At 36.8% G+C, this 22,703-nt stretch overlaps 1 protein-coding gene across 22 annotated transcripts in view; it reads right to left on the reverse strand.

Moving 5' to 3' along the window:
* The window catches only part of NRXN1 (neurexin 1), a 731,365-nt gene extending 710,948 nt beyond the window's left edge, over window positions 1-20,417 (reverse strand). For 21 of the 22 annotated variants that reach the window (XM_035562244.2, XM_035562216.2, XM_035562225.2 and 18 more), the window contains exon 1: window positions 19,679-20,417. In XM_035562244.2, coding sequence (XP_035418137.1) covers window positions 19,679-20,417 — 739 coding nt within the window. Of the gene's footprint in view, window positions 1-11,718; window positions 11,727-13,003; window positions 13,040-16,163; window positions 16,183-19,678 lie in introns of all 22 variants that reach the window. The other variant, XM_035562165.2, reaches the window with a different exon arrangement.
* Between the last annotated feature and the right edge of the window lie 2,286 nt (window positions 20,418-22,703).

Below are 22,703 nucleotides of genomic sequence, written 5' to 3' on the forward strand. Positions count from 1 at the left end.
AATTTTGAGGAGGTGATCCAGGTACTGTACTGTTCCATTTGTGTCACTTTCTAGGTACAAGAAACTGTGTCATATGTATTTAATGAAATGTATCCTGTTTTACATTATGTAGCATTGCAACATACCACCACCTTAAAGCTATCTAAATCCCACTGTGGGAGAGAGCAATAAAAGAAGTTAAATGAAATTACTCCTTAAAGTAGAGTTTACCAACTTCAAAGGTTTCATTGTGGGTGAGAAAGAAATGATTACTAGGAGCGGCCAAAGGCCAGAGACAGTGGTCTGAAGGAAAAAGAGAAAAAAAGTCTTAAAAATAGGCAAAGAATAAATAATTTGAACAAAAAGAGTAAATGCCTTTAACAGTAAGCCTGCCAGACCTGTATAGAAAACATGGGCTGTAGGCAAAACTGGGAAAGCTGAAATGAAGCTTTCACACCACTGAAAACTGGAAAGGATCACCACACAAGAACAAAGATGGAAAAGGAACTTCTCATAAGGAACAGAAATAGGAAGAATTAGCAGTAAGGGGAGAGTAGGACACTCGAGGAGATTGTAAAGGAGTAAAATATTTCCTATAAACCCTTCAAGACTGTAGAGGCCATCTGTAGTAATATAGGCCATCTGAAATCAATGACTATTACTACATGTATTTCCTTATCTTTATTACTGTGTTAAATATCATTCACTGAGGAATGTGAGTCAGTCTGACTTAGTATAAGAATGAAATATCTGAGGGAGGAAATTTTAGCGGAATGTGGTTCAACATCAGAAAAGAATCAGCAATGCAAATCAGACAATATGATAACTAGGGAATGCTAAAAGGAAACTGCTTAAGAATCTCAGACATCTTGTCATTCTTGGAAAATGTGATCAACATAAGAAGATGAGTATTATATTCATTAAAAAAATAATAATAAGTAAAGAATAGTAGATAGTAACAGGTATATCTTCCTAAGCTGGAATAGTACGTGAAGTAAAAAAGGAGGATGTACTGCTCTGTAATGATATGAATGCAGCTGACAGTCACAGCAATATTAACAGATTGTAGAAATGATGGACAGAAGATTGCATGGCATTTTTTGGCATAAAACTGTGAATATATTCAGTGGGAAATGTACAGTCTCCAGCAGCAGAGTTAGCAACATGTTTCAACGAATGTTTATATTGACCTGAAGGCCCTTAGTGATGCTGTAATGAAACCAGGACCAATAACCTGGTATCCTCCCAGAACATGAAATCTATGGCAGATAAAATCCATGCTGGTTCATTAGATTAACACAAATTGGCATAGTGATATTTGTATATCAATATGTATAGAAACAATTTGCTTTATGGAAAGTCTCTCAAAATGTAGTTTTTCAGATTAAATACTCATGTTTATGCAGGTCCACACTTCACACGGTGCTGAGACAAAACTGTAATTGTTATGTGGCAGTTCAGACTGAAATGAGTGCAAATGCCTTCTATTATGATGGACTTGTATTCTGATAGAAGTATCTGTTTGGTTACACTGATCCACAAATTTTGAAGTCTGAACCATCCTCTCTGGAAAAAAACAAGACTTGAGAAAACAGAAGGTTACTGGATTTGGCCCTTTTTAGCTGAAGTGCATAGCTACAAAAAGAAACAGATGTATATTAAAGCGGGGGGGGGAGGGGTGTCTTTTGTTTCAACAGACAGACAAATAAGCATAAAGCAGAATAATCTCAGTTGATTCAGACATTAGGTTTTAGGATACCCTTTAAGAAAGTCTTATGCTATAAACCAGCATTTCCAAGATCAGACAAATTCGGTGCTATCAAATTCTGACCTTAGCATTGCAATCAATTACTAGTTTATGGTCACTCCATAAATATGACATGAAAGCACCTGTTCTGAGTAAAACTGTGTTATGGTCCAATTGCATCCTGCTGTTTTACTACTATTTTTCATATCCTCCAGACTGGCCATATGGTTAGTTCGTTTGATAATTTCCTTAAGAATGACCAAAATGGACAGTTTGAAAGTCTTACCCTTTGGAGAACTTGCATTACATTTCCAGCAATCTCATCTCTTACAGAAGCATGAATTCTATTTTACAGCTTTGAAGGAGACACATGAGTTGTAGATTCCTTCATTTTCTTTTGGATCTTCGACTGACTGGTTACCAATGAGCTAAAAATACCTGCTTAATTTTGTCACTCAGAAGTCTGCTGTACCTTCACAACAAAAGGTCTTTTTTCTTTTTCATTTCATATAGTTTGCCATATACTCTTATACCAATTTTTATTTTTTCATAGTGCAAACATACCATATTCATTCAAAAATCACAGAATCACAGAATGTTTAAGGGAGGAAGGGATCACTGGAGGTTATCTAGTCCAAGTACCCTGCTCAGGCATGGACACATAGTGCAAGCTGCCAGGAATTGGACGACAACGCTTCACTAAGTCCTTGTTTTAATCTCACATGTATTGTATAAGAATTTTCTTTTGACTGTTCTTTACTGTGTATAATTTGTTATTTTTTCAAATGAAATTTAGCCTTGAATACACTCTCTTGCTAAAATAGACCAGAAATCCTTAGCTTAAGAACATTTTGTTGTTGTTGTTGAAAAACATAACAGATCTGCCACTGCAAATTATTCGTATGTTAGGGTATTAAAAAAGCATTGTTAAAAATTTAATGGGATCCTGAATAATTTCTTATTATGTTGCTATTACATTAACAAAAATTTATGCTCCAAAAAAACTGAAACACAAAAAAATGAACACAACTTCATTCAAACAAAATATTCTGGCTTGCAAAAAATATTTGTTTGCTTCAGAAAACTTCTAGAAGAGTAGTGCTGGGCAATAATGTTCCTTCATGAAGGAGCCAAAATCAACAAGGTCCTTGTGAAAACAAAATAAAAGAAAACTTAGATGTTATCTCCACATCTAACTGGGATATTGAAGAATTAAAAATGTGCCTACATTCCTCAGCAAACTACCTAACTTCTGTTTGTTCTCTCTCTTTCACAAGCATGTACCAAAATGAGTAGTACAAATGCATATAATAATTAAGACAGCTTTCAAGCATTCTAGATCATGTGGGGCAAAAATGACAACAAATTGGTTTTATCTTTATTTGACCTGAGAGCTTGAGAATATCGGAATGGATGAAAGTCATAGTCTTTGCATAACCAAGTATTCATGAAAAATCACTATTTCTCCCCTTACATCTTTTTGCATGCACAAAGCTTTATGTTTTTATGTTGTTTTATAAACACTTTCTGCCAGAAAGCTCCAAAATCTTTCATACAATATCATCAGCAAGTAATATTAAATCCTAAGAAAATTATTTTAATCTGTGGACAATGATCCCCCAAAGATAAAATGTTATATGTATTTTAGTAAGTTTTCAGTTCATTTCCAAAAAGCATCTTTGCTTTAGATTGCAAGGGAGATAAAATTAAGAATCTTTTGATGGTACTTTTGTTAAAGATGTCTTTATAAACAAATACCATTTTATTCAAGGGTATATTAATCTTGCTAACAGGTCTTGTTGGTATGTTCTGCTATGAGAAATAAACTATAAAACAGGCCCAAAGAGGGTATCCCAAAGAGCCAAAAAAAAAAAGAACAAATGTTTATAAAGAATATATATGAGTATACCAGGAACTTTGTTACCCTTAGAGCAATCTAGAATAACCTAAATTGCAAACATTTATTTATTACTTTTGCTCCAATGTTTGCATCTGTAGCTTAATATTGTATAATGTAATGTCTAAGACCCATTTCTGTTGTAGTTAGTATTGGAAGTTGTTACAGAGAAAAATCTCAGACATTACTATACAAAACAGAGAATAGGAAGAAGACAGTGAATATTATTAATGTTATTGTATGGATGAAAAACTACGAGAGAGATTAAATACTTGAATAAGGAAGTTGTAATAGAATTGTGAATATAAAATAGCAATTCCAAATCCCATTTCCAGTACTTAATTACTTCTTAGTCCTTCATCTCTCCTTTTCTCCATTTTATGCTTCCAGATGTCTACCATTCATCTGATGTAATCATTTCTGAAGGATCCAGTTTTTAAAGAAGAAGAAATAATATCTGGGTCCAAAGCTAAAAAAGGGCCTTCTGCATAGTAAGTTTTTAACTGTAGTAAATTCCACAAAAAACCAAAACCCAACTGCAAAATTAAAGAACCAAAGATCACTATCTAAATTAAAATTATTGTATAAAGGAATCCAACATTTCAGAGCAGACTGTTGTGCACCCTTTGGGGTGCACCCTAGGGGACAATACACACCAAATTCATTAACCAATAATTTGCTGAGCACGATACATTATCTAAAAACATTTCTGATATTTAAGTTGCTTTCCTCCCCTGACTTCATTTTTTTTGGTTACCAAGGGTTTGTTTGAACATTACTGCCAGTCTCATTTTATTACCAGTTGTGCAGGTTAACTTTTACATAAAGTCAGAGAGAACACCAAATTACATTGAAACTAAACTGAAATAATAAAATTTAGGAACATGTTTTGAAGTGCAGCAAAAAGCAAAGCAACTTTCAAAAATATTTTTGATAGCTAGCTTTCAAAATGGTACTTAGCTTTTTTAAGCTAGCTTAGCTTAGCTTTTTTAATGGTACATAGCTTTTTTAAGTAGAGAAATGAAACAATCTCTAATGAAAGTTTCAGTACTGAGAGGTTTTCTGAGATTATTAAAAGTGATGCCACTGACTCAGAAAAAGGAGGTCCAGTTCGCAAGCTCAGTTAAAAACTTCTTGATTTTTGTTAAGATATAGTACTGTATAGATACTAGGTTATTTGGTGCCAAATTTTGCCTTGTGTTTGAAAACAGACTCCTATAAAACATACTTCCAAATCACTGAAAGTTTTCCTAATACTTTCCTAATCCACGAAATTCCTTAAAAAATTCTTCTGGCAAGAATATTGATAAATCCATACCATTTGCAGGAATCAATCACAGCTATACAGACAGAAATTCAAAGGTGTGCAAACAAGAGCCTAGTCGTGCCCCATTCTGATGCAGCTGAGCGGAAGAGCTTGACACCCCTTATGCTGCTGCATGTTGGTGCTCAAAAAAGTCCTTTCCATTTGCTCCTTCAGATCAAGTGGCATAACTGTGTGAGTAACTGCTCTATCCAAGTGATCTGGAATTAACAAAAAACTATTTCTCTTTACCCAAACCACTGTAGCAAAGACCAAGCTAGCGCATGATTCCATGTATATTTATGTGGGCAGATCTGAAAGACAACCTCAGTGCAATGGCTATACTGTTTCACCTCTTAGCTGCACCTAAAACAGGCTGCTTCATGGACTGTTTTACAAGTGACTGAAAATTCCTAAGCTAAACTAAAAATTGCATTCATTTTTAAAATACTGAAAAATAGATATTTATAAATCTTACTGATATAGACCCCAAAGATGGTATAGATGGTATATTAACAATTGTTTATCTATCTAGCTATAAATTTGGGAGCCATTATAGCATTGCATTCAGGACAAGTTGTTTTCTAGAATTCTGTTAAATTGAGAAGACTTTTTTTGCCAGTTTATGAAATGCAAGAATGTTGTCATTAATCACAGAAGCTGATATATTGAGAAGTCTGGTAGGTGCAAGTAGTAGATTAAATGAGGGTCAAAGTATCAGTACATTTAATTTCTATTGATATCTTATGGTCCCATTAGCCTAGAAAAATTCTGTTTCCATCTTTGTATACTATCCTGTTTCAAAAGAAAAAAAAAAAGTTTGCAGAGGAGTACTGCTGAGCTATGGACGTATTTTAAGTGACAGTAAAATGAGAGTGCACTACTTCATATTTCCTTCAGTGCTTAGCAAAAAACAACCTTTAGGGGGGATGTCATATAGTACTGGAGAGGACTGGGATTTTTGACCGGCACTGTCTTCCTGCAAAATGTGACATTAACCTGCCTTCAGCTTCTCCTGTTTTTTTGTTGTTGTTGTTTTGTTTTGTTTGTTTGTTTTTTGTTTTTAAATTCTCAGGCTTGATAGTCAAATGGTACAAGATACTGGTTAAAATATCAAAAAGGAAAAATGTATTTTTTTAATCTTCATAATTTTTTAATACACAAATAGAGAAATGGCTATTTTTTAGGCAGAGAAAGAAACAATCTCTAAACAAGGACAAAAATAATAAAGGTGTATTCAAGGTTCCTGGAACATTAATAAATATGGCTCTCATAAAGACAGAAATGTCCTAAGAATATAGGCTGATCAAGTCAAAGAATAACACTTCATTTCTGGCTCTTCTGTATATAACATTCTTTTACAGCTACACTATTGTTTCATATAAAACTTCTACATAAAAACTTTAAGAAAAATTGGTAAGGAAAGTTTTTTGTTTGTTTGTTTGTTTTAATTGCAACATTGAAGAAGCACGTGCAAATACCGTGTACTTTATTAAACAATGAAATGGGTCTCTTAGGTTAACTCAGTCAATTCATTGGAAAAATGATTCTGAAACATACTGAAAAAAATAGGCATAAGATTTTCAATTTGCTTGATTTCTTTCTTTATAAAACACATACTACAGAGAAAGATCAGTTACAGTAATTAAAGAAAATTGAGAGGGACTAAGAATAATAAGGAAGTCCTCTATTATTCAGTTAAAAAAAAAAAAGAAAAAAAAAAAGGTTTAGTCACAAAACTGACAAACAAACAAAAACCCAGCTCAGCTGAAAACACGACATTTATGTTATCAGTAGTATATCCCCAAGGGAACTCTAAATAAGTTTCATTTCTATTATGATTTGTTTTGACTTTACTCTTATTTTGAAGCAGAAAAATAAAAATCATTTGGGCAGGAGTGACTTGACTTTCAGGGTTAAACCTTTCTGCCAAACCTTTGAAATCCTGCTAGAATCTGTTAAAAAAAAAAAAAGTTTGCACAGTGCTTGTGGAGATAGATATCTTGTTTTTTATCAGAAAACTCCTGAAAGATTATTTGGACTGTGGTTCTGTACTCTAACCTGAGCCTTTTTATTTGAAACTCCAGATGACTGCAGCCTTTGCTAGGTACAGCTACCCTATTTTGGAATAGGGGACGTGTCAGCCATTCTGCAGCCTCCCTGCTGGGAGCAGGTGCTGTGGAAAGGATGCTTCCTGATTGAAGAGAAAAGTCAATAGCTGAGGTTGGGGTGTAAACGGGGGTGTAGTCTAAAAAACCTATAAACAACATTATACACACTGACTATTTTACTTTTAGAATTCAGTAATTTTGTTGTTGTTGTTGCAATGTCAAAAATAGCAGCTCTGAGACATAAGGTTTCTTATGTAACTTAGATCCATCTGCTTTATTCATATATGTTATGATATAGCCTTTAATTAAACAGTTTAATGTCTCCAGAGGGTCCGTAAGTCTTCTGTATGCAAAAGAGGTCTATTCTTAGCAGTAAGCAATGACTGAGTAATGAAGAAAGCTGTTGTGACAATGAGCAGTATACCTGCCCCTGCTTTACAATAGTCCTTGCTAAAAAGGAGTAGGGTGTACCACATACCAAGGAGAGGCAAACGTTGCTTTGAAGCATTCCATCCCCTTCTCTCCTGAAAATCCTATGTGATTTTGCTCAGGTTTCTAAGGCCAGGCATTTTCTGGGTGGTCATTCCCTATGCTGTTAAAGATACTTGCATTTTCTGGGAACTTGCCTTGCTGGATATTCTAGAATATGCAATACTATTCCCTCAGAGATGTAATCTGAAGTCAGTAGGAGCTATGTTTTGATGTTACAGTGCTAAACATGAAGTAGTGGGAAAACATCAGCTTGTGTTCTCAGTATTAGTGAATGTTTTTACCTGCAGTCTCTTTTGCCTACAACTGGGATAATACCATCTGTCATCTTACATGTATATTGTGTAATTTTTAATATTTGCACAGCTGCTTAGACATTGTAGTTATGAGAAACTTAGAAAAGCCTACGGAAAAATTGATAATTTCTCTTCAGAGCTGGTTTGAATATGGACAATAAATAAGGCTCAGGGCTACACACTGAACAGCAGGAAGAAAACAAAATGCTGAAGAACTTACTATCCAGACTACGCACTGAATGAGGAAGAAGGCTTGAGGAAAAAGTGGTATATGATCATGTAATTAAAGACTGTTTCATAATGGGTACTCAGAAAGGGATGAAATTAAAATTGTAGATTATCCTTGTCCAGACAGTCCATAGCTTCTGAGTATATTATTTTGAAACTTAGTAATATTCTCAGAGCATAGATTTTTGAGTATAGTATGTTCATACATGTTAGACTGATACTGATGAATTAGGTTGATTAGAGAAGAAGCAAATTGGCCATACTGAACTATGCTTTAAAAACCTGTGCACCAAAAGGGTCTCTAAGAACAATCAAAGGAGTATGAAGATTAATTCAAATACATGGATGAAAAAATACATTACAGGCTGTTCTCAAATTGCCAGTATTTTAATACAGAACAGCTATGGAGGAAGTAGTGAGATTATAATATGAAGGTTTTTTTAGCCACTAATTTGTAATTTTATAAGGGAAAGTAGCATTGGTAGTTCCTAACGTACCTGTACAAACACAAGCACTTTAAAGAGAGGAATAAGTAATTGTTGTTTCCAAAAAAGGTACATGAAACATGCAAGCAAAGCTTCCTTTTAGTCATTTTTGTGCTGGCTAAATGCTTTTGTGCATCTGAATGACAAAAAGAAACCTCTAAAAAGATCACAAAGTAAAATTGCATAGTACTGGGCAAGGTTAGGCCTGATTGCTTCTTGAGGGTTTAGAGTGTTTTAATATTATTAGAATTAAAAGATCTTTATTTTTATTTTTAACCAGAGGACTTGATTCTGACTTTTCCTTTATTTTACAATGGTGTAATGTATTAGCTTCAAGAGGCATCAATCCTGTTTTATACAGACAGAAGTACCTGGACTAATGATTTTAATTGACTGAGAGATCCTACTGACGATTCAAATTTCCAGAGAGTAAGTTGATGAAGAGCAAAGGTGAACAGCATCAAAACTTGTCACCTTATATATTTAGGCTATCCAGGAATAATGAGCCCATAGTAAAATACACCATCAAAATAACTAACTGTTAGTAAGTTCTCAGAGGTATGCTTTTTGGTTTAGGTATATCTCTCTAACAATAGCTACAGCATCACTGACTGTTTTTTGTTATTTTTTCATGCAAATGTGAAGAAAATGCAGAGACAAATTTTACCCCTGAACACATGCAACAAAAAAAGATGAAAGCTACCACACATTGAAGGTAGCTTTGCTTCTGAACTCCTGTGGTCCCGTCAACTTAGACTGCTATCTTTCTACTTCCAATAGGTATGTTTCTGTTTTTTAAGTAGGAGAGAAATGGGAAGGAAATTTTATTCACTTGCATTCCTGTGCATGCTTCTACAAAATTTACCAGCATGACTCATATATCACAACTGGTAATACATGACTGAATAACAGAGCTTTGTTTAATTAGTCTCTTTATAAATGTGAGTGATGTTAAGTATCTATAATGTGTAAGAAAATATTTATTTAAAGACTCGAATGATATCTAAAATAAGTGAATAGGTTTTAGCTGATGATAAGAGAATAGATAAAATCTCTGAATGTTAATTATTTTTCAAATATTGAAAATGTGCTTGCCAGTAGATTTGCATGAATAGTAGGTCAGAATTTCTATTACATTAACTTTTTTTTTGTCATTAGAACTTTCTTTGTTACAAAAATCTGAATAAGAAATACTGTGAAATTATTTTTCTCATAACTAACTGAAACTGAAAAATATTTTTGATTTTGAGTTTTGAAAACTTTGTGGGGAAAACAAAAATAAAAAGTGCTGTACTTCATAAGTTTTTATAATAAGAGACTCATTTGTTTAACTGCCACAGAGATAAAGGCATAAGTTCATGGTTCTGTAAATAACTTTCAACCTAGACCCTCCTCCAAATCCTTTGGATGAAGAAGAGTGACAAAAACTAGAAATCCATGGAAAAGACTACAACTGAGAGAGCACTTATGGAAAACTAATAAAATTTGGGGCCAAGAAGGAAATATATTCAAATCATATGGTCTTCCTGGTGAAGTAGTAGGATTATTTTTTTCTCATAACATTTAAGTCGGGAATTATTTATGTATGAATATAAAATCTGTATTCAGAGTTCTTCAGAAAATGTTTAACCAAACAAAGCAGATCTTCTTCTGTTTGATGTTGAAAGACTGTTCACAATTTATCTCTGAAAAACAGTATGTTCTGAAAAAAAAAAAAAAAAAACACATTTTTTTTTCAATGTAATAGTATTTCAGATTTTTTTCCCCAGTAAATCCCAGAAAATGAACTTCGTGGAAAATCAGGTCCTGGGAAGTTCAGCAACATTCACATAAGAACAACGTAGCAGGAATATCAGGAGGCATTAATCAGTTCTTAGAAAATCTATTTACAGATCTTTCTTATAACTCCCCATTACAGTCTTAAAATTTAAGTGACATATAGCCAGTGGTTTCTAACATCCTCTTTCACCTGTGTCTCCTCTGATGAGGAAAAATAGGAGAAAAAAGAAAATGAAATAAGCAAAACTAGTAATCTCAATGCCAGCAATAATATTCGTAGAAATTTCCTAAAAAAATTCAACTGCTTTTCTAGGAGATGGTATCATGAGAAGCATCTGCCTATCCTGTTACAGATACCTGAAATTCACTGTGCTTAGACATAGTGGTATGTGTAGTCTGGGAAGAAGATGTCTCATTAGCCTCTCCTCCTCTTCTCCCTGGACCTTTCAGGTTAAGAGTCCAATTTTACAAATGTAAACTCGTTGCTGCATAAAAATCAGCAGAGTCCAGACTTTTTATATCACTTTTATTACTGCTGTATTACTAGTAGTATTAGTGCAGAATCAGTAGAGAGAATGTCTTTCCTAAAAGGGCTATAGTTTTTTGTTTTGTTTTGTTTTTAACTAGCATTAGGACCTGATTCTCAGATTTTTATTAATAATATTATTTTTGCATCACAAGACTGTAATTCATCCTAAAGCAAAACACTATTCATCACAGCTGTCCTCTAGACACCCATTGCACAAATTGCTGACATACATCAGCATTTCTGTTGTCACCTCTGGGAACAGGTAAAGAAGAATCACGATGAGCTTCTAAAGAAAATTAAAATACTGAGATACAAATCTTCATCCCATGTCTACTCACTAATTCTGTGATTTTCTATATGCTTTTTAAAAAAGAAAGTACATATAATTTTGAGAAATATATATAATCTTTCTCAAGGAGTCTTCTCTTGACTGAAATACTTCCTTTGACACTGTCATATTTTATATCTTTTGTTAAAGCCAAAAAGCTTGGAAGGGAAAGAAGATCAACATAAAGGCCGTTTCATATCAAAAATGAAGATGTAATTCTGAAACTTTGGAACTGTGGCATACATCTCCAATTGTACAGTGTAATGTCAGTAACCTCCGTAATGACTGTATGTATTCTCTTAATTACAAAAAGAAATCGCTGCTAGAAGAATCAATCTAATTTCTCTGCCTTTAAGCAATGCACAAAATAACAAAAAATAACAAAAAGTCAGACCTTTTCATTTGAAGACCTTATATATTGTGATTTAAAGCAATCTGCAACTCACACACCTACATAGAATTGTCAGTATATAACCCCTACGTAGGCAAAATACACTGTTTCCCTGTTTGCAGTGGCAGTAACTACTGAAGTGATCCTATTGAATACACTTCCCACTTTTTCGGTAAAACAGATTTTTTCGCAAATTACAGAGTCCCTTAAATGGAAATCAAAGTCTGTTACATAACTTTACTTTTATAGCACTTTTCATGATCATACATTAAATTTAAAAATTATAACAGCAATGACAACAATGATGATGATGGTCATAAAATCATCATAAAATCATAGAATGGCTTGGGTTGGAAGGGACCTTAAAGATCATCTAGTTCCAACCCCCCTGCAATCAGCAGGGATAACACTCACTATATCAGGTTGCCCAGGGCCAACCTTGCCTTGAACACCTCCAGAGGGCTCCAGCCCTCTGACCATCTTTGTGGTCCTCCTCTGGACCCACTCTAACAAATCCACATCCTTCTTGTCGTTGGGACCAGACTTGTATGCAGTACTCTAAACGAGGCCTCATGAGGGCAGAGCAAAGGGGGACAATCACATCAATGGTGATAAATATCTGGATTTATGAAGTCTTTCCAATATCTAGCCAGACTAATGGAAGGCACCTTCAGACCAGTTGCGCAGAGGAGGAAACAGAGTATTCTGAACACTGAGCCGTGGGTAGATAAGTAGCAAGAATGGTGGCAACTTAAAGCTAGCTAATAAGTATCAGTTCTACAGACTTAAAAGGTTGCACTACAGTAGAGGTAGCTTCAAGTCTTGACTTCACCTGATAGGAATTCTGGTATTTCAAGATCCTGACTGCCACAAAGAAAATCCTAACAAAAATCCTGTATGGAGTGTTAATTTAACCTTACAGAAGTAAAAAAAAAAAAAAAAAAAAAAAAAAAAAAAAAAAACAACAATACGAAGAAAAATCATCATCATCAACAACAAAACTGGAGAAGTGGTATAAACTGGCTAGGGTCATGGAGGTAGCATTATCAAAATCATATAGTTTTTCCTACTTCATTCATTAGTTGCTGTATTTTATGCATGGAAATGCTCTTTGGCTCTGCTGAGTACAGCAAGATCCAGGAGAATGGCTTCAATGATTCACTACAGGAACCAACCAGATGCAACTACTTTTTGTTTGGCAGCAGAGAATCCGAGCTTCTGAAAGACTGACTTCTGCATATATGACAGTATAATCCAGGCTAGTAAAGTGCTTGTAATATTCTCAGACACCATCACCACAGTAAAGAAAGAGTCAGTAGAGAAAGTGCCCATCTTTGTGGGAAAAAAAAAAAACTAAGTTATTTTTTAAAATGTTACTATGATTCCTGGACAGAGTAGAACAAAATAAATGCATCATAGATACTATGTACTCTGACTTTACTAGTCAGTTCTATATATAACAACACTAACAACACACCTAAATGTATGTTTGTCACATTCTAAAAAATCATTCCCCGAAGGAAGTATATTTTGGTCTTTGCAATCCACTCCTCGTGTAGAACACGGTATACAACAACTCAGAATGCCCTTCACTATGCTGTAAAATCATGTGTTTATGAAGGTATACAACTTCAACTTCAGCACAATAAACTAATCAAAGTATTTTTACAGAAGCTAGTATGGCTTCATACTTTCTGAAATTAACACCAAGTTCTCCGGAAGACAAGACACTGCATTAATTCCATCAAGAGGTGGATTAACCTTTTTGTTTTAAAATACCAGCCAATTTTGGTATGTTTGTTAAAAGAAGTGTAAATCATCAAAATTGTATATGCTAAAGTGAGCCTCCACGTCAAGCTATTTCAATCAGGAGTTGGTTTTACTTGCCAGTATGCTTCCCCATTCCCATCTACTAGGTCAATAATGATTAGGGGATAAAATTGTGTGTTCTGTAATCCAAACATTTTCCCACAACTCTTTGGCTAGCATCTATGGTTAAAAGGCTCTGAGGGTGCCAACCTGCAGCTCACAGAAGATCAAGTGCATTTGGTCCAAAATGCCTGTAAGCCTTGAAGTATAATTACATTAAAATATAGGTGATTTTGTTAAATAATTTTAAAATTCAGAATGAATTTGACAATGTGACACAACACCCTATGCTGCTAGATGTAAATTCTTCTAGCATATTAACATTTTACAATTGGCAATATAGATTCAAAATTGACATGGGCCCCGTATCTCAGCTAGGAACAAAGGGAAGCAACAATCTCACTGCATAAAATATTATTGATTTGGGGTACTAAGATGTATGCTATATGCGTAAGTGGTCTTTTGGAACCATTTCAATATCAGCATTTTGAAAGGATTAGCTATATTCAACAAGTAGCCTTCTTAGAATATAATATAAAACAGACTGCCAACTCCTAATTACCAGTGACACATGATTTAAACTGCTGTGATTTTACACAAGGCAGATATTGAAATCAATATCCTATAATGCCAAATCCTGGCAAACAAAATAATATATCAAATTGCATTAGGAAAACAGTGCAAAATTCTGCTTTAAACTGACATAAGCATTCTGTCTGCATAAAACTGAATGCAAAGGGCATACATTTAACATAGTTTTGAACAATTTGGGGATTGTTTGACTATCTGTCCTCAAGATTATAGTCAGACAAAAAAAAAAAAAAACACTAAAAATATTAAATTAAATCTAAACATTTTAGTTAAATTAATCTAATAATCTGTAAATACAAAAGAATTTTAGTATCTTTAGTCTCTTGTGGACTTCCATTTATCCTCCTGTATCAACATCATCCCAGTGGCTATTGGCACTGACAAGAAATTCAGCATGCAGATCATGTAACAGAGATGAGTGTTGCAGATCACAGAATCACAGAATTGTCTAGGTTGGAAGAGACCTCCAAGATCATCTAGTCCAACCTCTGTCCTAACACTAACAAGAACTCCACTAAACCGTATCACTAAGGACTACATCTAAACGTCTTTTAAAGACCTCCAGGGATGGCGACTCAACCACTTCCCTGGGCAGTCCATTCCAATGCCTAACAACCCTTTCAGTAAAGAAGTTCTTCCTAATATCCAACCTAAACCTCCCCTGGCGCAACTTTCACCCATTCCCCCTCGTCCTGTCACCAGGCACGTGGGAGAATAGACCAACCCCCACCTCGCTACAGCCTCCTTTAAGGTACCTATAGAGAGCGATGAGGTCTCCCCTGAGCCTCCTCTTCTCCAGGCTCAACAACCCCAGCTCCCTCAGCCGCTCCTCGTAAGACTTGTTCTCCAGACCCCACACCAGCTTCGTTGCACTTCTCTGGACTCTCTCGAGCACCTCCATGTCCTTCTTGTAGCGAGGGGCCAAAAACTGAACACAGTACTCGAGGTGCGGCCTTAGATATAAAGATTCTGAAGTGTAAATCAAAACAAAAGTTTTGCTCACAGTATTTACTCAGTATTTACTATTCCATAGTATATTTAGCTAACTATTCAGGAAAGATAAAGACTATAGTGCCTACTCTTGTAAGATTGAGTATATGCAGAGAGTTCAATAGTACAACTTTGAGCACAAACACCTATCTCAAAAAAATATAATTAATGCCAAAATATACTTATATTCAAGACATAAGGGAATTGAATGAATTATAAAATGAAAATTTTCAAAGAGATATAAATATTGGATGAGTTTTAAAAAGTTAACATGAAGAAGCAAATATGCACAACAAAGATTCAAATAATATATTCAGAACCCAAACAAACAAATCTAAATGCTGGCTAGCCTAAGACATCTGGAATTTGCTTCCTTAAAAAATCCCTTTCACAGTTCAAACCATAGCTGGCATCAAGTTCTGAATATCTGACAAGAGTATCTCTTACAGTGAACAGCTGCATGAACAGTCCTCAATTTTTCCACAAAACAGAAACTCAGTAGGACAGTTAAAATAAAACACGTTCTAAAAAGGATGGCTTTGAATTCACAGAGTAATTGCCTCTATAACAAACTAATATTAAGACCAGCTATATTTTAAAAAGATAAATCACCCCATATGTAATTTTTTTCAGTTACAGATATAGAAAAGAAAAAGAAGCTGGTGTCAGTGAGGAACATCTCCCAAAAAAGTGTGTTACATGTTTTTTGTTGCCTCCTTCAGAGGTATCTTTCTATTTTCTCAGACAGGATACTGGACAACATTATTTATATACAAATGAAGATAAAAAGAAAATTATATATATAAATTCTGTCTAAAGTCAGAAGGTCAGTACTTTACTGGAGTAATTTAATATTTAAAATTGTGTGGGTTTTTTTGTGTTCTGAAATTCTAATGTAAAAAGCAAAATGGAAAGAAAAATATGAAGGCTCACTGATATAAATCATGTATTCTCCTTACCTTCTAGGACCCTGACACAATTCACTAATAATTTGATTCTTCAAATCAGTCTTTTTACCAAACAGTTCTCCTTATAATAAAATCAAACCATACCAATTTGATTCTTTTCATCAAATAATACAGTTTGCACTGAAAAGGTTGTGGTGTATGTCAAAAATTTATCAGAAAATTGATATGGAAATCAGGGTTTACTTTAATGCTAGTCGTATTTCTAACAAAATTTAGCATAATTTTGTGTACTTTTCTTTCTACTGAGTTGCTATTACATGAAATAATATTCTTTTGCCTGTTTCAGTACTAAACGGAGATTTTATTTTCTCTTTTAGAAGCCTCTTGCACTGTCTTTACCCATAAGCACTCAAGACTAAGTCACAACAGAACTGCTACAGATCATATTTTTCTGTGCTGTAAGCAGCACGCCCTTGATATTCAAGCAAAACTCCAATACTTTTTCTGCATTTCATACCGAAGCTCCCACTGAAGAGAGTTTAGAACTACTGGAACAAAGAACATGACTGAATGTAATACATCTGATTCTTTCCTAGGTTTTCACTGGTGTAGTTCAGATAACATAAATGATGCAACTTCTGATTTAGACAGCTACAAGGACAGCTAAACTTACTAGAAGTAAGTTATATTATTATGAGTTTTTCAAAACAAATAAAACTTGGTGAAACTTCATTATTTTAAGAAAAATTTACCTCACAAAAAAAAGAGAGATTTTATAATCTCTTAATTGAGTGATAATCTCTCTCTGAAAATAACTTAAATGCTGCAAAAAAATGCATCCTAAGGCCTGAAACATTGACTCTTTAAATCACTTATTTCAAATCTCTCAAATGTGTAAGTCAGGATCAAAATTTTTGGAAAGGGTTGTTTTCTTTAGTTTGTTGATTTCTGAAGTCCTCATTATACCATTGAACATTAAACTCTGCACCTAGACAGATGGCAGAGATGCAGAAGCACACTAAATCCAAGCTTATATTATATATATATTTATATATATGTATATGCATATATTTCAAAGGAAAATAGAATTTAATGACTATCCTTCACCTTAAAGGAAAAGGTACCAACTAGGACATGTAGGTACAATTTCAGATAAAAATGTAAAATGGTAAGTTTGGTACTAGGACATGTAGGTACAATTTCAGATAAAAATGGTGAGTTTGATACTTTTCATATTTAAACCATTTCTAGCCAAAAAGCTAAATAAGACAGAGAGTGAAATCTCAAAAGATTCCCTCAAGCTCATTGCGGTCTGAAATGATCCTCCATCCTTCAGCAATGGCAACCTCTTACTAAGGCTTGTGGGAAATTTAATGACAACCTCTTACTAAAGCTTGTGGAAAATTTACACATTCCAGGAACAAAAGATCGTTAACTCAACATCATAATTTCTATGTTGGCTATAAAAGAAATAGGCAACAATAGCCAGGGTTTCTTTCCTGACAGACGCAATGGTTTTACTTGTCCTTCTGCCTTTTTTATATTTCAGAAGATTAAGTCAATGTTTTTACAAATTAGTTCAGTATCTTTGGTAGCACATATGAGAAGCTACTAAACCCTTTATCAAACCTGACTGATCGGTTTCAGTTATCTTTTCTCAACCAACAGATACAAACTGTAGGAACAGTTCCATTTATGTTGCTGACAATGGAAATCTTGTATTTTATTTCAAATGAAATTGGAATCTGATTACTTTATGATGAGATTATGCTAAAATTACATATCTTGCTATTATTTTATAAGGTTTCTTAGTGGTAAAGGGAGGTGTGAGGGAAATCTTGATCCCAATGAGGTCAATTTTAAAAGCATTAGCATTTGAATGAAGCCAATACTTTATCCTAATTTGGGGGATTCCAAAATTATTTTGACTATCATCTTCTTACAAGCACTATATAATTTATATATATATAAAACACATATAGTATTTCATTGAGATTCAATCTAAACATAAAAATGTTCTTTAAAAATAGCTGATGATCTTACTAATTCTGTTAAAGACAAGATGGGCCCTGACTCATTTTACATGCAATTACATAAACTTTTTAATATAAATATTACATGTTCAAAATCACTTTAAATAAACAGCTTTAATGTAAATTGCATAATTTTTTTAATAATATATAAATGACCATTGTCACTTTAATCAAACTGCTACCCCTCCGAACTTGCTTTTCAGTTTATAACAGGGTCTAACTCTGAGATGCTAAGAAAACTCAATATTTTATGTATACACATTAAAAATTTACATTCAAATACTAAACACATTGATATGATTTAGGCTAATAAAGAAGATACTTCATTTTACAATTTCTGGGACTGTGTGCTACTGAAAGTATAAACTTCTTATTTTCTGAAACTATCATTTCCTTTTTACTTATTTTAAAAGGTTAATAAGCTTTGAATTTTTTAACGAATGGCAGATGAGAGATAAACAGCTGATAAAGTAAACAAGATGTAGAATGACTGAATCGTTTTGGGTACTGACACTAAGGACAGAAGGTGTTACATAATAAAGCACAAATGATGTTTTCTTTTTTATAATGAGTGAAATTTGATAGAAATAATAAAGGCAAATTATTCAGCCATAAATGTCATGTGGCCACTCAGTGAATATCTCCATTTGGCCTATATAATGTCTTATCTGTATTTACCTTTTACATTTAACACTCAGGTCTTTGGTCTCAAATTTTGACATGAAGATTATATTTTTACATTTGTACTTATTTCATTCATATACCTTTAAGTTTTATTGCAGGTACATAACATGGGTACCCTCTGTGCTTAAGTAGCTTCAAGCAATGGTACCCTTACTAGCCAAACAATAAAGAGTCCTACATGTATCTGCATTAAATGTTCACACTTCTTCCAATCACCAAAACCAATGGGCACTGAATATGAATCATATTTTACTCAGTGATTTATTTGTAGATGGGATTCAGGAAACTGCTGTTTTTCTAAGCTGTCTTCCTTGGTATAATTACCCAGTAATTTTGTAGTCTTGGAGTATATACTTCCCCCATGCCCTTTTGTCTTCTCTCTAAGCCTGGCATTCCAAATGTCTGAATACATTGCAAAGAAGTACTGTTCACATTTGTGTAAAACTATAATCCTCTGTCTAGTCCCCCTCCTCCCCAACAACAATTTAAAGAATTCCCAAATAAATCACTGGTTTTATTCCAATGATGTAACAGAAGTAGATATCAATACAAAACAGACTCTGGGTCTCCACTACCCTACAAAAACAAACCCGGGTCACCTTTGCACTTGAACCAGTAGAATTCTCCCTGTCGCTTCCCCTGTTCCCAGAATTAATTGCCACCAGCTGCTCATTACAAGCATGCCCACCCCCTCCTTTGACTCTGGCCAAGTGTGACATCGGCCACCCCCTCCTGCCTGGGTAGCACCTGGCCTTCCTCTGCCCAGGACAACCCCACATCACACTCTGCCATGGGAAGACACCCAGATGAAATCCTCCTCCCATCACCCACCCTCTCAGAGAACAGAGGAGTGATGGCACCATGGTCAGCCACAGAGACATGTGGGGGCAGGAAGGCAGGGAAAAGGGGAGGCAGCAGGGAGGCAGTGGGGAAGGGAGCGAGACCCACTCATACAGATGAAACTCCATGCAGGCCTGGCCTCCTACCCGTCCCCTCCATTACGCAAAGGGGGCAGTGGGGCAAGCTGAGATGGTGTCTTACCTTCACTGCAGTCCTTCCCCCGAAAGCCTGTTTGGGAGCAGTCACAGACGGCCTGGTCATTGAGCACTGAGCAGACGCCCCCGTTGAGGCAAACGTCCTCCCGGGCACACAGGCGGCTTTGCTCATCATCCAGCCGCACCTCCTGGCTCTCCACTGGCGATGTCTGTGTGTAGTTGACCCGCACGTCCGTTATCCAGCCCTTGAAGGGCTCCCGGTCTTTGACAGAGGAGAGTGTCAGCTTTAGTGTCGCTGACCGCAGCTCTGGCGGGAGCCCCCCTAAGAATAGGCCACTGAACACAGTCATGTCCCGCCGCTTTGACTTCACCTCCACCCACTTTGCCTCAGCCCGGTCGATGATCAGTGTGGTGTTCTTGAAGTGGCGGCGAATGACCACAGCATGCCAGAGATTATCATTGACGGCAGTGTCAGACAGGAGAGTGGCGGGCTCAGCGCAGAAGATGGAGAAGCTGAGCTGCAGCCGCCCACCCTGGGTGAGGATGAGTTCCAGGAAGTCGCAGAAGCCCTCGTCATCGAAGTAGAGCACCAGCCCACTGGAGCTGCGCGTCTTCATGTTGAAGCTCATCTCGCTCTCACAGCAGGCGTTCCACTTGGGGAAGCGGGTCCACTGCCCCTCGGCCCCCGGGAACTCCAGCCCACTGCCCAACTCAGCCCAGCAGCCCAACAGCAGGGCCAGCCAGAGCAGTAGGCAGCCCCCACGCCGCACCAGTGCCGCCCCCATCCTGCGCGGCCTGGGACGGGTGAGCGGGGCGGCAGTGCCAGCGGGGGGCGGCGCTGGGGCCCCGGTGGCAGACAGGGTAAAATCTTGCCGGGCACCAGCCACGCTTGGAGGTTGAGGCACGCTCACCCCCGTCCTGGGACGGGGGGGCTGTGGGTGCCCTGCTGGATGAAGTGGGGCACCAGGAAGGGAAGGTGCCCCACCAGTCTGCCACAGGGGAGAAGGTGCTGGTGGGTTTCTTCACTGGTCAGCCAGGCTTGGCAAAAGATGTCTGGGGGTGGGTGAGTCAGCAAAAATTTTCCCCAAAGCCAACATTACCAAAGCGGGAGAAAAACCAAAACTGGTGGCAAAATCCTTTTTTCCAAGTGGATCCAGTAGCTCGCCAAGACTGCAGCAATATCCCAGTGTACATGCACCTCTTTTTACATCCTATCCACCAGCTGTAGTTTCCCAGGAAGCCAATTACCGATCCCAGTGTTGCCTCCCTACGACGTATCCTCTTGTCAGATCACGGACTGTCTGCCATGGTGCTAGAGCAGCGTCAGCAGACGACAAGACTCATTGCTCATGGTTTCCTGAGCTGCCTCAATCCCAATGGGGTTGAAACCCAGAAGCTGTCAAACAGCCGAGTGGCTACTTGACTTGCAAAGCTTGATAGCTCCTCTTCTGCTCGCTTGCAAAAGGCCAAGACTAAGATCCAGGGGGGTGAATTCCTCTGTTGTTTTTGTTTCTAATCTGCAAGGAATTGAAACAGAATAATAAGAAATGATGACTAATAATGTATTAAATCATAAAGTTGATCAATAGTGCACATTTGTGATTAATTTTTTATTTGAACTGCTGTTCAACGTTAGGAAAATGAACTGCTGCTGCTGTAATTTTGGAGTTACTGAGAAATCATAATAACGTGCAGTGCTAAACTTAAATCTTAAGTATATGCTTACACTAGATTGCATTTTTATGGAATAATCTATATGTAAACTACTTACCATTCCAAAACTTTGAAATATTTTAGTAGCATATTTTATTATTACAATACTGATGTTCAAAAGAAAAGGATCCTGAAGAGATTTTATTTATCCTGCTATTTGGTTTAATTTATTTATAGAAATAGCTGCACCTGTGAAGCTATAGGGTCCTATTAATGCAGATGATGGTACCAAGCCTGGTTCTAGTTCATTCTACTACAGCTCAAAAACATATAAAGTGGACTGAGCTCCCAGCAGGAACTGGCAGGTTTCGCCGTATGTGGCACACCTACTGGTTTATTTTCATGGGGTGTGGAAAGTATTGCAATGGTTTCTTAGAAGACTTTTTGAAAATTTCAAACCACATTTTTCCCTGCCACCTGGTTTCTTTTGCTGCTGAAATTCTCTGTTATGGCAAGGAAAATCCAATTCAAGCCATCTCTGATGTTGACATTATTCACAATGCAGATCAGCTAATCCCAGGTGTTAGTCCTCTGAAATGGGTTGCAGCATTTTATGTATGTTTACTCAGTTGCCCTTATTTAAAAGGACACTCCGTTTTAAAAATCATATATATGCCACAGTTCACTCTCTTCCTCTGAAGAGGTCTCTGCATTCAAAGCATTTCAGCAGAGAGGCTCCCCTCTCTATTTTTCTCTCCCAAGCCGCAGTATCTTTTCTGGAAGGTATGTATTAGCAGATCTTTCCTGATGGAGGAGAGGATCTCCGACACCTCCCTCACCCACTGCTTCCCCTTCACCTCCCTCCCACTTCTTAGCCAGCAGCACTTAGGCAGAATATCACATCCAGAACGGCTGCCAAGCCCTTTGCTGGGCTGGTGGGGGAGGGCAGGAGGGCAGGGACGAGCCTGGCAGAGCAAAAACCTGCTCAAAAACAGGCACACACCTCAGCTGCCTGCACCTGACACGTTCGGAGCCGCTAAGTCACCTCCTACTCTCTCTTTATATTTAATTTCATTCCTCTAAATGTCAACACGTTTATTTTTATTATTTGTCACATGCGAGGCGGGCAAGAGCAGCGAAAGGAAGGCAAGAAACCCCCCCCCCAAACTTCACAGGCAGAGCCCAGCCGTGCCAACCAGCACCGGGCAGCACCGTGCACTGCAGGGCATCAGAGAGATCCAGGTTTTTCACCTCTCGACATCAAATATCCGGCAGCTCCTCCCAAAAACGCGGTGCCCACCAGGGCTCGTCGAGGGAACCGGGCTACCCGCGGCCTCCCCCCAGGCCTACCCTCGCTCATCCAGAGCCACCCGGCTCCCGGTGGCCGCCGTCGGGGTGCCGGGGGCTGGCGGCACAGC

This window comes from Cygnus atratus, chromosome 3, assembly GCF_013377495.2.
Source record: "Cygnus atratus isolate AKBS03 ecotype Queensland, Australia chromosome 3, CAtr_DNAZoo_HiC_assembly, whole genome shotgun sequence".
In the NCBI taxonomy this organism is placed as follows: Eukaryota; Metazoa; Chordata; class Aves; order Anseriformes; family Anatidae; genus Cygnus; species Cygnus atratus.